The sequence below is a fragment of the Neopsephotus bourkii genome, unplaced genomic scaffold, assembly GCF_033783945.1.
Source record: "Neopsephotus bourkii isolate Nb327-2 ecotype Australia unplaced genomic scaffold, CSIRO-AGI_Nbou_v1 NB_481, whole genome shotgun sequence".
Classification (NCBI taxonomy): Eukaryota; Metazoa; Chordata; class Aves; order Psittaciformes; family Psittacidae; genus Neopsephotus; species Neopsephotus bourkii.
Genome location: NW_026900982.1, coordinates 952,488 through 968,559, shown reverse-complemented (window position 1 = coordinate 968,559; position 16,072 = coordinate 952,488). Strand labels below are relative to the sequence as shown.

Genomic DNA, 16,072 nt, shown 5'->3' with positions numbered 1-16,072 from the left:
ATTCCTTGTCCTGTCCCTACAGGCCTTTGTCAAAATCCCCTCTCCAGATTTCTTTTTACCCTGTTAGGTACTGGAAGCTGCTCTTAAGGTCTCCCTGGAGCAGCTTTTCCAGGCTGAACAAGCCCAGCTCTCTCAGCCTGTCTCCATAGCAGAAGTACTCCAGCCCTCAGAGCATCTTCGTGGCCTCCTCTGGACTCGCTCCAACAGCTTCATGTCCTTCCCATGTTGGGGCCCCAGAGCTGGATGCAGGACTGCAGGAGGGTCTCAGCAGAACAGAGAGGGAGAATCCCCTCCCTCGACCTGCTAGTCATGCTGCTGGTGATCAGCTCCATTTGATTTTGCCTCTTTTCCTCTAGTTCATGTTTATGAAACACTTGGTAACAGTAAGGGGCTCTCTGAGGAGCTGTGTTTGGTTTTAATTTTCCTGTTTGGCTGCATGTGCAGAATGTGTCCATCTAGCAAGTGCTGTCCCAGTTCCTGTCCCTGCATGGCACGGGCCTGTGGGGAGGGGGATTCTCCCTAAAATTGCAGAGCCTTTCCCAGAGAGGCTCTGGTATCCGGACTTTACGTGAAGAGATTTTAGTAATTTCACATTTTGGCGTTAAAATGTAGTGTGTGCAGTACGTTGAGCTGAAAGGAGTTTAAAGCAGACTTCCCATGCAGACTTCTTACATAATAGTGTGTTTCATAAATTCTTTTTAATCTTACTGGGTATAAAATGACCCTGTAGATTTAGGAGGGAAGTTTGTGATTGCAGCTGCCGCCTTTTAGAAAGTCTAAATATAAACAGGTTTTTTGGAAAACGTGAAAAATTCAGTAGCATTTCTCTGATTGGAACTGAAAGTTAGAACTCTGGCATCTAGATATTGTCAGAGCTCTTTGAGATGGTGGCTTGCAGTCCTCTGTACTCTGCAGTAGTAATTCTTGTATGCAGTTTCGGAAAGAGAAGGTTGAAACAAGATGTGGTCCTCAAGCTTCCTCTGCTGGGAAAGAGCAGTTGGGGGAGGTCCTCATCCTTGCTCATACTGTGTGGCATCTGCCTCCAAGCCCTGGCTTCTTCTGGGTAAGAGTGATCAGTTTGTACATGTTGCACAGATGATGTTTCACCAAGCTTTTGCACAATGGTGTTTCTATTTCCCTGCCTCAGATGGAAATGTCTCATCAAATGCCTGCGCTTTTTACTTATCCTAGCATTGTCTCTCCATCGGATCATTGTTACTCCCTGAAAGTCAAATGGTAACATCTCAGCCTTTGGTCTGTCTTCCTTGTCATCTGAAGACAGCTGCTGATTCACAGAAGAAATTCAGGTAGCGCTGCATTTTGTACTGCTGACATCCCTTCTTTTTATTCTGTCTTTGAGATTATCAGTTTCTTATTTGAAATGTCCTTTGTACAGAGCCTCTTGCTTCTGTAAGCAGTAGACTTCATCTAGGACAATTGACTACACCAGAGTTAATAATGAAAATATTAAATACTGGTTTCAGTACCAGTCTTGGCTGATATCTGTCTTCATTTTGATAGTTTCTTCTTCCCTAAGTCTTTTTAGGACTGCTTTCCTTCATCACATCAGTCTTTGCAAATCCCATAATTAACTAACTTCCCTGTGATTCCACTTCAGCTCTGCCATAAATGAACGTGTGAGTTACTTCGTATTAGTTGGTATTAAAAGTATAAACCTTACTCTTTCTTGGTCAAGATGGTCTCTGCTTATTCTGAGTTCCATGAGTCTTGGCTCTGCATTTCTGTTGGGGCCTGACTCTGCTTGTACTATGTTGGGGGCTGGAGCTGGGATGGACCTTGACGAGGACTCTTGTGCTGATAATTCACCTTTTGTTAACTGGTTGAAAGCTTCATGTTGCTTAAACCCTTCTGCTTGTGTTATTGAAGCTTGAGGTCAGCTGTGCATAAACTGTGGACGTGTGTGTTGAGCTCATGAGAATTTAGAGATTCTGCTGATTGTTTCAGTGATGTGAAAAGCAAGATGACTTTTTTTGATAGACAGTCTTGCACGTGTGTTGGTATAGGCTCTAGCACCAACTGCTTTGAGGTAGACAGGTAACAAGCATTATGATTTCTGTGGTTAATGTTGTTCTTGGAGATAGTTGCTTGAATGGGATTAATGGAAAGGAGAATCGTGGGGAAAAGAGGTGGGTTTTATCAGAGAGGTTTCTGAAATGATGGTATCACTTTCATCACACTAAAGAGTAAAAAAATAAAAATTCACCATGGTACTACAAGCCAGGTCATCTTAGCCATGTTAACTGTTTTAACTGAGGGTGTCCACTGACCAACATAGACCCTTTGAGGCCCTGGTTGCTCCTGCATTCTGCTTACGGGGTGTCCTTGGTTTATCTGGCAATTCAGAGAAATAAGAAGCTGCTGTTCTTTCTGCAGCAGTTCTGAGTTGATGTGGAATTGCTCTTTTTTATGTAAATAAACACTAATGATTTATATTTTTATTTATTTTAGGGATAGACTTCAAGATTAAAACCGTTGAATTACAAGGAAAGAAGATCAAGCTACAGATATGGTGAGTAATACAACCAGGAAACTGCCAGTCAGCATCCTGCTGGGTGACTTCTTTCAGCAGCAGATTTTTGTGAGAAGGGTTTACTCTTCCTGAGATCACATTGAGGTATCTAATTTTGGAACAGTGTTTTATATTTTCAGTAGTGGTAAAGCTCCACGTGCATTCCCCTGAACTGTTTTTAAGAAATGGGGCAGAGATCCATGTGTTGCATTTATAACTGTTGTTTCCGGCTGCTCCCTTGGACAGGCTGTTGGCAAATCTCCTGCTTGGGAGGACAGGATCCTCACAGTCTGTGATTTAGTGGGAAGTGGTTTAAAAGTGGTATGTTTAAATTAGGAGTTGCCATGAAACTATGACTCTAAATCTGTGACTAGTAGCCTTGCTTTGTGTCAGCAAGAAAGCATAATCCATGTCTGCACATACTTTATCATAGAATGGTTTGGGTTGGAAGCGACTTTAAAGCTCATCCAGTTCCAACCCCTTGCCACGAACAGGGACACCTTCCACTAGCCTTGTCCAACCTGACCTTGAATAATGCCAGGGATGGGGCAGCCACAGTTTCTCTGGGCAACTTGTGCCAGGGCCTCACCACCCTCACAGGGAAGAACTTCTTCCTAAGATCTCACCTCAGTCTCCCCTCTGTCAGTTTAAAGACATTCCTCCTTGTCCTGTCCCTACAGGTCCTTGTCAAAAGCCCCTCTTTAATTTTCTTATTGGCCTCTTTAGGCACTGAAAGCTGCTCTAAGGTCTCTGCAAAGCCTTCTCCAGGCTGATAAGGCCCAGGTCTGAGCTGGTGATGCAGCCCAGGACATCGTTGGCTTTCTGGGCTGCAAGCACACACTGCTAGGTCAAGCAACCCCAAGTCCTTCTCCTCAGGGCTGCATTATATTTTTCCATTATAAACTGTGGCATTTTTCAACTGGCTTAAAATAAGGCTGTTCTTCTGTTGGGAAATCTGACATGAGGCAAAACTTAAAATCTTTCCTTCTAGCTTGCTGTGCATGTCTATAGAGATTTTTCTTCTGTTTTAGTCCTGTTAATAGCTGAGGAAAGCTAATGGCTTTTTCAGCCTGTATGTTCATTTACACTTCCTTCTCCACCACATGTACCTATTGCCACTGAGACTTCAGAACTTGAATTTGTTTAGGACCTGAATTTGTCCATTTTGTCCTCCACTAATAAAAATCTTTCACGGCTTGATAATGTTGACATCTGTAGATGCAGATTAGTGGGCTCCAGTTAGGGGGAGGCACTGCTCTTCCTCTGCTGGGGCAGTTGTTCCAATGCCATAGGACCAACCAGATGGTTATCCTTCCTAACAAAGTCCTTTTTGTTACCACTACTGTGAGCATGCACCCTGAATCATAGTTATGTCTTATATCCCAGTCCTGCAAGCACATATTTAGCAGAAGCTGGCCAACTTAGTCATTTTGTTCTGTGTCCTGCAAGGAAAAGAGTTGTCAAAGCTGATTTTATTGTATAAACTGTGTAGTTAGTCTGTAAGGAAGCGCTTGGAGGATGAAGCAACTCACCAGGCTGGAATGCTTCAGCAGAGAGTTGCAAAGAGTAACCATCTTCTGAAAGGCAGTGTTTCTGATAGAGCTGTCTGAGGAAGGATGGCTATAGATCAACTGGATCCAAAAGCAGAGCAGCGGAAGGGAAGGAACCCAGAGCATTAGCTAAAGAGCCATTCAGGTGTAATGCAGCCTCATTGATTGACTTTCTGGGTAGCTCTTGCTTTGGGAGTTCCCCAGACATTCAGGTTTTCAAGCCATAGCTTCTATTAGTCATTCTGTGCTACATTTTTTTTTTACCCCAGCAGGGTAGGTGCTATGAACTGCCATGGGAAACAAAGGTAGAACGTTGGAATGACTTAAAGGAAGTGTTCAGTTGAACTTCAGGAAAAATCATCATGAAATATAAAAACTGAAAATACTGAAAAACAAGGATGTTTATGGCTGCTTTGTTTGTATACCCATTAATGAAGCTGTGTCCATTGTGGGATTTAGTACCTTAGAGAAATGAAGAGGGGTTTGGGTGAACTTGAGTTTTAGGAAATCGCATCTCTGAAGTGTTGCAAAGTTGGGAGGTGCTAGCCTGGATCATCTTGTTCCTGCCAGTTTAAAATTTCACAATTGAAATGACACTTGGAAAGCAGAAAATGAAGTTCCTGTGGCATGAACTTCTGATGGAAAAAAAACCAAGTAAATTTACAAAAAATAGTATCTAGGCTTCGTATTTTTCATCTTTTCCCATACAAGGAGTTTTGCCCCACAGTGGTTTGGTGGCTAAGACAGTAGTGTCTTTTGAAGATATATTGTGCAATGCATCTATATTTAACCACTGCTTCCTGTATTTAAACTCACCCTGTACTTCTAGGAGTTGTGTAATGTATTTCCAGAATTACACTTCACTCCTGCTGCAGCAGTTCCATAAGCAAAGGATGCATTTAGTGAAATGATTCCCTTGTAAATCTGAGGCTGTTCTCAGCTTTTCTTGTGTCCAGACTGTGGGTTGTGCTTTTATGACCAAATTAAGCGCGCAAGAGCTAATGTAGCTGAATCAGTGAAACAGATCTTTGGAGTTATGGCACTTTCACTGGGACACTTCATACTTGATTAACCTGGTCTCAAGATAGCAAAAGAGAACACAGACTTTCAGTTAAGGACAGGAGAGGAGTCCCTTGGTGCTTGTGTGCTTTCAGTTAGTATTGCACTGCAGGTGTGCTAGTATTCATAAAGGATATTCGTGCTCAGAATTTCACAGAATAATTTGGTTTGGAAGACATCTTAAAGTTCATCCAGTTCCAACCCCTGCCACAAGCAGGGAAACCTTCCACTAGACCAGGTTGCTCCAAGCCCTGTCCAACCTGGCCTTGAACACTGCCAGGGATGGAGCAGCCACAGCTTCTCTGGGCACCCTGTGCCAGGGCCTCACCACCCTCACAGGGAACAACTTCTGTCTCAGATCTCATCTCAGTCTCCCCTCTGTCAGTTTAAAGACATTCCCCCTTGTCCTGTCCCTACAGGCCCTTGTCAAAAGCCCCTCTCCAGCTTTCTTGGCAGCCCTTTTAGGCACTGGAAGCTGCTCTAAGGTCTCCCCGGAGCCTTCTCTTCTCCAGGCTGAACAAGCCCAGCTCTCTCAGCCTGTCTCCATAGCTGAGATGCCCCAGCCCTTGGAGTGTCTTCATGGCCTCCTCTGGACTTACTCCCACAGCTCCATGTCCTTCTATGTTGGGGCCCCAATATAAAAGCTGGATGCAGGACTGCAGGGGGGGTCTCAGCAGAGCAGAGAGGGAGAATCCCCTCCCTCGACCTGCTGGACACACTACTGGTGATGCAGTGCAGGATACGGTAAAATTCTGAGCTGGAAGCGCACACTGTCAGGTCATGGTGATCTTAATTTAGAAGAGAAATGACCAGTATTTCGCTTGTGGGTTTCCCCCTGTGTGAAAACCATTGTCCTATTTGTAAGAATGCTTGTCAGTCTGCCCTATTTCTTGCCTACTCATCAGAGCTGCTTCTGGTGGTGGCTTACAGCAACAGCATACTGGGTGCAGCGACATTGGTCCAGTCCATGACCATAAATCCAGTTGTGCCTCCCCAAAGTGCCACTGCATCTTTATCCAGCCTTTCATAATGCTCTTTTCTTGCTTGAGAGTCCTTTTCATTGTTAGAAGCAAAGGCAACACTGGTGTTTACCCAGATTCAAACCTCTTACTTTGTACCTTAAAGAACTTTAGTATGTGTCAGCCATTTCCCAAATATGATGGAGTTTCTTCAGAGTCATACAGCATTTATGAAGGAGCTGTGTTTGATGAGCAAAAGGGATGGCTTGATTAGACTTTACTGAATAGGGTTTCTACATCAGTGAGAGAGCTCAAGTATTTGATTATGTGGCATTTGTTATTTATGTAGGTGAAAACTGTATTTCTTTTCACATACAGGAAGCACTAGAAAGAAACTGTTCCTCTGTTTAAAATTGCTATATTGACCTGCTTCCCACTGATCTGTATAATCTTCCATCACCCACATATTAAATCATGCTGTTGTCCTGGTATAGGAGCTGCTCTCTGGCTGCCTGCAGAGCTCTGTCACTGGATTTACTGTGGCTAGTACTGGCTTTCGTACTTCTTGGAGCAGGGGTGCATTCTCAGTGAGCGATTAGTTTTACAGATAACAGCTAAACCCAACACTTCCTAATACAGCTCTGCTCTGTTCCTGCCTCTCCTTCTGGGTGCAGAAAATGATCAGACATGGCAGTCAGGAGCAGTCATGCCTTGACCTCTAAATATATATATACACGTGTGTGTGTGTGTATGTATATATATATATATATATATATATATAGGAGTAAAGTAGGAATCAAAGGTCAAGTTAAACCTTGCCAGAGGTGGTAAGCAACGTGATACTTCGTAGCTGTTAAGAAATGGGGTTGCTCTTCAGCAAGAATCAAGCCAGTGTTTTTGTACTGCTCCAAATGTAGATGTGCCCGTTACAGAGCAACGTTGAAGTGGGGAGAGGGGAGGCTGGGACACAAGGAAGAGGAGGATGGTGGGACTGGTTTATGTCTGTGCTCTGGGAGCTCTGGAGAAGCCTCAGGTAGGCTGGGCAAGCCTGGTGTTGTGCATGGGCTGCAGTCAGTGAGGGGGTCATGACACAAACCCCAGGCCTGACCTTCTGAAGGAATGAGCTGCTTCAGGACAGATCCATCAGGAAGGCTCCTGGTGTGTAACATTCTGGGAGGAAGTACACAGAAGAATCAGGTATCTTCTTGGTGAGGTATTTGTGCTGCTTGTCTGTTTAGAATAAAGTTGTTAATGTGACAGTATGTGGTAGATTGCCATATGGAAAGTCACCAAAGGGAGAAAGGTATTAAAGATTTTGGATTAAAAATACTTGGGAAGGGTAGGACCTGGAGGGGGGGTGGTGGTGGTGTTGACACTGACACAAAATATTAATACACTAATGCTTATAGTACAGAGAAGGGAGAACGAATAAAAGAACCAAAATGAGACATTACTCCTCCAGGAAAAGACAGTGTTACCATTGCAAAAGCAATGAAACGCTTTAGAGGAATGGAGTAGTAAAGCTGAAAATTCAGCTGTGAAGAGTGTAATATCATACGCTCCAGGAACTCTGATAGAATTACTTTGAAATGGAAACAAGACTTGGGCATCCTGTAATTCCCTAAACTTGCTGGCATAACGTATAAATTGAGAACTTAAATGTGATTTTTCAGATACTGGGGGTACAGTCATTTCCAGTGGGCAGGGACGTGTCACAGTCTGACATCACACAGAGATTTGATTAGCATGCCCTACAAAGAAAGGGGCAAGCAAGATCATCAGAAGGATGTAATAGCTATTTTATGAAGAAAAATTGGAAGATTAGGCTTCCTTGGGATGTCAGCAAAATGACCAAAGTGCAGTTTGTAAATCGTGAGTATACTGGATAGGGTAGGTAGAGATTGATACAGCTGACTGCCTTCTCCAATCCCAGAATATTAGTTCAAAGCTAGAAGGTGGCCTGTGCTGAACACAAGGAAATGAAGTTAAGCTGTGAAACTCCTCATCACACGGTGTGGTATGTATGTGGGTTCACAAGGGATTTCACAAAGGAACAGACTGTTTTGGACTGTTAACACACAGATGTGATCTCTGGCTCCAAAAGTCCTTTAGCTACATGGAAGTAGAAGCTGGAAAGCCTCTGGCCTGACCATGTGTGGCTTTTCAGTGCTTGTGAAAACACACAGAAGTCAGATCTAGGTTTTCCATCCTGGTGAAGCAAAGGCTGAAATATTACTGTCATGTAAAAAAACCATAGTGGTAGCAGAGGCAGAGGAGAAGCAAGGACTTTAAGCTCAAGGACAGTGGGAATCGAAGTTGCTGGAAATCCACCAGCAAGAGTGGGAGACTCTGGGAGAAGCTCTAGTTCAGTGTAATGCAAATGAAATAGATAAAGGGAAACATGGAAGGGGAACCCCAAAACAAGTATTTTAGAACAGAACTTGCCAAGAGCATCATGATGTATCCTGTTCAGCTATTGCAGAAGAACTTGCCCAAGGAACTCTCTTCCCATTTATTCAAGAATATTCTGTTAAAATTGGTTGCAGAAAATGGATCTGCTTTCTGGTGGCTCTTCACAGACTCTGCAGTCTGGGGAAACAAGTAGGAACTGTAGGATGAGATCCTGAAGATGGATTTACAGGACATTGGTATTAGGAGAGTGAATCCAAAACAAGAAAACCCCGAACAACCTGATGTTGACTGTGGAATGCTGGAGGGATGGGGTAGGGCAAGAAAGCCTTTCAAAAAATAACTGCAGTGTTTAAGAATGGGTTTCTAGGGATTATAAACAAAGTGGGGTTATGTGAGCAGTGAGTAGCCTTTTCAAGAGGTCTGTGTTTGCTTTTCCAAGTCAGTGGTAAGTAATCCCAGGCTTCCTTAAATAGCCATATGGTGTATACATGTCTTAAAGTCTTAAGCTAGTCTTAAACTGATCTTAAGGAGTAACCACAGTATATGGGTAGAGCTCTATGAAGAGTTAGTTTCCCAGGGGTTAGGGACTTAATGGCTGTTGATTCCTCACTTGTGAGTTTTCTGTTTACCAGTTTTCATGCAGATTCCTGGCAGTGTGTCAGTATGCAGTGTGTGTTGTCAAGCCAGAAGGAGGAACTTTGGTTGATAGACCAAGAGGATGACAGTAGGTACAAGTTAGGAAGGTGCTTGATTGTTCCTGTGCCTGGGGCAGGCTTGTTAGCAGAACTGTTACAAGTTAGCTTGTTACAAGTCAGTGACCTGCACTCTTAAGGCCAGCAAGTGGAGATCTAAAAGGCTAGATCCTGGAAAGTTTCCAGAATTGGGCAAGACAAGTGATGTGTTTCTCTTTGGTGAGGTATGACACAACCACACTTGGAGATGATGACAGAATTGCTTCTGTAGTGAACTAAATATCACTCAAGTCAGATTCAAAGACATCTAAAGTTTTTTTCTTCCTCCTCAGCTGCTGCTCTATCCCTCCTGTCTTTACATGCAGCTTGCACGGCAGCCTATTTTCCTACAGTCTTGTGACTGATTACAAATTTTAGAAACAGCCTTATTTTTTGAGTATGCAGCTTTTAAGTGTGTAGAAGACCATAAGGTAACATTTTTCTATCTGTGCATCTTTGCTGGCAACACTTTTACGTGGCTAGAAAAGTGTCCTCAGAATCCTGTTTTATTCAGCAATGACCTCGTGGCAAAAAATAATCATTGAACCTGGAACAGTCATCCAAGTAAAAGAATCGTGCAGCAGCATAGCTACCAGAAATAGTTACATGTGTGGAAATGCCTTGTTCTCTACAAGTGCTTGCATTTCGTAAGTGTGTTGGTCCACAGGCAGAGCTCCAGGAAGCACCAGTAACGAGCGTGTGGTCAGTCTCATTAATTTTTGTAATTACTGGGGTGAGGCCCTGGCACAGGTTGCCCAAGGAAGCTGTGGCTGCCCCATCCCTGGCAGTGTTCAAGGCCAGGTTGGATGGGGCTTGGAGCAACCTGGTCTAGTGGAAGGTGTCCCTGCCTGTGGCAGGGGGTTGGAACTGGATGAGCTTTTAAGGTCCCTTCCAACCCAAATTTTCCTTTGATTCTGTGCTTTTATGCTCAGAATATCTGAAAGCTAACTCTTGCTGCTGAGAGCTTTTGAGATTATTCACCATGTGCAAAGCTCAAGGTGGACAAGACTTTTGGCATGTCAGTAAAACAATAAGATGCTTCACTCATTATAGCTGGGTTGGGTTTTTTTCCTGGCAGTGTATTTCTTCAGAAAAGCTGGCATTTGTATCTCTCAATGTTCCTTTGTGAAGGAAAGTCTTTGACCCAGTCGGTAAAGTGTGCCTGATGTCACCGGTACAGTTTCTTCAATGCCAGTATTCTGCTGCATGGTTTAAAAAATATTATAAGAAGAAACAGTAATAAAATTCTTAGGATTATTTTGGGATTATTTGGTTTAATACCTTGAAGAGCTTTATTTCGAGCTGTGCGCGCTGGAAGGCTCTTCACAGATCATCAGATATAATCTCTTCTTGTTGCATCCATGTAAATCTTTCATAAGCAAATCGCAGTACATTTTAAGGTTTCTTTAGTCTCTGCCAGGTCAACTGGAAAGCTGTCTCAGAAAGCCCATTCTCAGCTGGTTGAGCTTCTCATATGACACACCTTATACATACTTTAATGTTGGCATGAGAATAATTTAAATAGATTTTTTGCTTTCCTTGGGCTTCTCCTTTTCCTGGTCCCATAGGACAGCCTTCCTTGTCTTCATTTTGCAGCCAAACAGCCCAGTTTCTCTCAGTTCCCTCCTGTGCAGCAGGGCTTTGTTTTCCTTGGTGATCTTAATACTCCTTGTCTGCATTTATTTTAGCTTGAAGAGCTACTAGCACCCCCAAATGTTTTTTGCCTATGTCAAGGATTTACTGTACACCCATAGTTTTGGAGCATATTCTTACATCCTGGGGGTTTGAAGAAAGGAATGGGGGGCTAGGGCAGTGAAGATGACATGCGGTCTCTGTCTGCCATTTGCTCAGGGTGGATTCATCAGTCATAGGCAGTTTGAAAACCATAACTCATTTCCTCTGTTTGCTTCAGTCAGGTCTCTAATCTCACATCCATTAAGAGTTATCTCTGAATAATGAATGGAGAACACATTAAAGAAGGGGAAAGGGCAAATACAACCCTTTAAAAAAAGGGGGAGGGGGGGGCAAGATTCCAGGTTCTTTGTTTTTTCCCTCCCCAGCTTTCTTTTCATCCATTAGCTTAGTGTCAGTTGCCAGAAAAAACATGGGAGGAGTTAACTAAGCAACTTAGTAGTAGCAGCATAAGATGTGACAAGAAATGAGTAATAACTAAGCGTTGCCAATGCCAAGTTGTGTAAAATCAATCTGAACTCTTAGTATGACAGCTGCTGACCATGTCGGGAGAAATCACAGATGCCATACCCCTTGATAGGTTTAGTAAGGCTTTTCTGACTGTCCTGCTTGATGTAACGGCTTTAAACTAGGAGAAGGTAAATTTAGATGAGCTCTTAGGCAGAAGTTGTTCCCTGTGAGTCTGGTAAGGCCCTGGCACAGGTTGCCCGGAGAAGCTGTGGCTGCCCCATCCCTGGCAGTGTTCAAGGCCAGGTTGGACAGGGCTTGGAGCAGCCTGGTCTAGTGGAAGGTGTCCCTACTCATGGCAGGGGTTGGAACTGGGTGAGCTTTAAGGTCTGTTTCCACCCAAGCCATTCTGTGATTCTTTAGATGGCAAACCTGGCTTTCCCTTGGTGCAAATTAAGGCCATCAATCCTTGTCTTACTTTTCACAGGTGACTAGAGGAGTTAATTTTTCTTCTTTCTACAATTATTTTTAACATAAACACAGCTCTTGCACCTTCCCTGAATTTTCCCAAGCCACCTCTGTAGACCTTACTCATTGGCCAGAGGTCTAAGATATGCAGCCTCATGTATTGCTCTTTCTGGAATCCCTCCATTCTGCCCGTGTCTTAGCCAGACTGCACAGCTGAAGTTTTACCGGCCTCATACAGGAATATTTTCTACAAGACTCAGACACTGTTTGTGCATCCCACTCACCTTCCTCATGATGAAGATGATTTTTCCATCATCTGACTAACTGATGACACACTGAATTCAATAACTTTGCATTTGTCTCTGCTGAATTTCCCAGAACTTTCTTCAGTGACATTAATCAGTCAAAACCAATCTGAATTATAATCCAGTCCTCTGTATAATTTATACTTTGCAACTTCATCTTTTCTTGCCTAGCTTAAGTACAATAACCATACTCACTATTCCCTTGTCTCAACCACAGAACAAAACATGCCTATCATGAAACTCAGGGCAGACTGCTTCAAAACATCTCGCAGAGCTTACCCACACCTGGCTTATTTTCTCTGCCTATGAGTTTTCTATCCATTTGATTGCATCTTCACCTAAGCCTTCTATAGGCATCTGAGTTGCTTCTGTCATAAAATCACAGAATGGTATGGGTTGGAAGGAACCTTAAAGCTCATCCAGTTCCAACCCCCCTGCCATGGGCAGGGACACCTTGCACTAGACCAGGTTGCTCCAAGCCACATCCAGCCTGGCCTTGAATGCTGGCAGGGATGGGGCAGCCAGAGCTCCTCTACCACCCTCACACGGAAGAACTTCTTCATCAGATCTCATCTCCATCTCCCCTCTGTCAGTTTAAAGCCACTCCCCCTTGTCCTGTCCCTACAGGCCCTTGTCAAAAGCCCATCTCCATCTGCTTTGTCAGCACCTTTAGGCACTGGAAGCTGCTCTAAGGCCTCTTCTCTCAGACTGTCTCCATGGCAGAGGTGCTCCAGGCCTTGGAGCATCTTCGTGGCCTACTCTGCACATACTCCAACAGGTCCACATCCTTCTTATGTGAAGTGTCACTGAAAGCTGTCTGTAAACATGTAATCTCTTAGGTTTATGTCCTCTGCTAGACATTGTAAAATATGCTGTTAAATCCTAATTCTCAACTTAATGGCATGCAGTTTTGTTTAATCAAATCTCATGCATTCCATTAAATACCTCAGAATGAGATGGGAAAATATGTGCTGTCATTAATCTTGCATGATCAATTTTCAGCATATAATTTACAGAAATCAGTTATGTTACGTACGTTATCAGATTACAGAGGTACTCTGAGGTACATATCTGAGATTTATTTTTCATATGCTTTGATCTAAACTTTCAGGAATCTGTATATGTGAGATCAAATTAAAGGTTTATAAAACTGATCTGAAAACAGTGTTAGAACTCAGTTCCAGAAAATGTTGAGGATTGTCTTTGGAGCTGGTCAGGAGCTGCTGAAATGGAAAGGTATCATCCTGGGCATGCTGGTGGTGTTGACTGTGTGGTTGGATCAGATCATCGCAGTTCCAGGCTCTGCTGCCTTTGGCAGTGGCACCACTGAACAGCCTACAACAACTTGAGTCCAGCATCAGCTGGGTTTGTGCACTGGTTCATCATCAGACTGGTCAGCTGTCTGGGTATTTAATTTAAACATTGTAGATGGAGTTTAAAGTGGCTTCTAGTTTTACAACCGTTCGGGAAGAGTGGTCAGTAACAGGAGAGAGTGTCTGGGATAGTGGTGTTTCTGGGGATGTTCAGATGCTCCCACTGCTGGAGCTCACAGACCTGTCAAAGTATCGGTAGAACATTTCTTGCTTCCGTTTTTGTCCTGCCTGCTTCTGGCTTCCACTCAGATGTCTTGGAGACAATTCCCTGAGATATGAGACTTGGCAGGGAAAGTTTCTCCTTTTGGGTGCAAGTTTCAAGTTGTCAATAGAAATATGAAGTTTAAAATAAACAAATTTCTACCATGGCTTGAAACTGTGAAAACCCAGTCCAGAGTCTTTTGTCTCTGTCATAGATGGGACCGGAGCATAGGAGGTTCCATGTGAACATCAGGAAAAACTTTTTACTGTGAGAGTGACAGAGCACTGGAACAGGTTGCCCAGGGGGGCTGTGGAGTCTCCTATGTTGGAGATATTCAAGGCCTGCCTGGACAAGTTCCTGTGTGATGTACTCTAGGTTTCCCTGCTTTTGCAGGGGGTTTGGACTAGATGATCTTTTGAGGTCCCTTCCAACCCTTGGGATTCTGTGATTCTGTGACTGAAATGTGATCTGAAAAAAAATCCACAATGCCCTTTGAAGTAAAACCCACAAGAGAAACTTCAAACCCCAAGTTTCTGTACCCTTGTGAGCTGGGCTTACTGAAGCTTGCCTTGTTCTCCCAGTGTTGAAGTAAGTCTGGGAAGTAGTGGGCCTTCCTTAAAGCTGCTGTTGCACATTGGAGTGTGTCCTACCATTCTCAGAATACATTATACATCCCTTGACATGGTGCAATAAGGCAGGGACTGGGTCACACAGATTATCTAACAGATACACCACACTGGTTTCTTTATAGCTTGTCTCCAATATGTACTTTTGTCTGTTTTCCACAGGGACACAGCGGGGCAGGAACGATTTCACACCATCACCACCTCCTATTACAGAGGCGCCATGGGAATCATGCTAGTATATGACATCACCAATGCCAAGAGCTTTGAAAACATCAGCAAGTGGCTCAGAAACATAGATGAGGTGAGTAATGTTTGTAAGGTCCTGGAATTGAGCTGTTTGTTGTAACCCCTAGAGTGTGTGATGAGTCCCATAGAACTTGGCTTCTGGATTGCAGCTTCTTCTGCCCTGGCAAAAGGTGTACATGAACACAGAGGTTTGGGTGCTCTTCTTCAGCTGTCATCATAATCGTAGAATGGGTTGGAAGGGTCCTTAAAGACCATCCAGTTCCAACCCCTTTGCCACAGGCAGGGACACCTTCCACTTGACCAGGTTGCTCCAAGCTCCATCCAACCTGGCCTTGAAGCCTGCCAGGGATGGGGCAGCCACAGCTTCTCTGAGCAGCCTGTGCTGGGGCCTCACCACCTTCACAGAGAACAACTTCTTCCTCAGATCTCATTTAAATCTTCTGTCCTGTCTCCTGTCCCTCCACTCTCCCTTCAGCAATGGCATGAAAGATTGCAGTACTACGCAGAAGTTAGTGGTCTCATAAACAAATTTGATATTTTAGGACACAACTTTGTTTCTGTGTGGGAGTTGCAGTTTTCAAGAGGAGCTGCCACCACAAGGTGGTGTGCAGAAGAGCAACACTAAGCTACGAACTGAGGAGTAGCTGTAGAATGTGTCACCTCTAGTATTAATCTGTTTTATAAGGATGACTGTGTAAATCTTCAAAGATAAATCAAAACAATCACCTCCACTCCCCCAAAACTGATGTCACTAAATATTTGCAAGTCTGTCAAGGCTGTTGCAGATAGTGTGGCAAACATCTGTTGTAAACTATTCTGACCTGCATAGCTGATTTTCATTCCTGTTAGAAGTACCAACAAACAGGCTCATAACATTTCAAGCAAAGTCAAGTGAAGCAGAAGAAACTTCTGTGGAAGCATTCATTGCATGGATCCGCAAGATTTCATTCTGTGGGAGTTCTGAGATGTTAGAGAGCAGCACAATTGTTAGTGCTTGCTTTTGTTATACTGCTTCCAAATGGAATAAATATTTGGATTTTCCAGCTTCATTATTTTCCTAGAAAGCAGGAAGAGGGCTCTGCAGAGCTGAGTCTCAGCAGGTGGGGGCTGTTGGGCATTGCTAGTCAAAGCATTAAAGCTGGTGAAAGAGCAAGATTGTGATACTGAGACTTGAATTTCCTAATGTGAGAAATGGAAAACTGTACTGTTTATGGAAAGGTAAACATCTTGGTGGCTACAGAATGGAGGGTGCTAAGGCAACAGAGGAAGAGATTTAATGATGAGTTGTATGTCAACTTGAGACCAAGGCCTTTAGCTTCTGCAGTTGTTTTGTTTAAAGAATCTCAGTAGTATCCAGGAAGTTGAATAATGGATATCATGCGTGCCACAGTGTCTGAGAAGAAATGGTTTTGCTGACCTAAGGTTCTTAAATCTGTCTCACAAACCTCTGCAGTTGATTCCAGCTGCACTTT

The 16,072-nt window shown here is 43.6% G+C and overlaps 1 protein-coding gene across 1 annotated transcript in view; it reads left to right on the top strand.

Moving 5' to 3' along the window:
* The window catches only part of RAB10 (RAB10, member RAS oncogene family), a 48,237-nt gene that overhangs the window by 24,314 nt on the left and 7,851 nt on the right, over nucleotides 1–16,072 (top strand). The window contains exons 2-3 of the mRNA XM_061350214.1: nucleotides 2,470–2,530; nucleotides 14,517–14,655. Coding sequence (XP_061206198.1) covers nucleotides 2,470–2,530; nucleotides 14,517–14,655 — 200 coding nt within the window. The remainder of the gene's footprint in view (nucleotides 1–2,469; nucleotides 2,531–14,516; nucleotides 14,656–16,072) is intronic.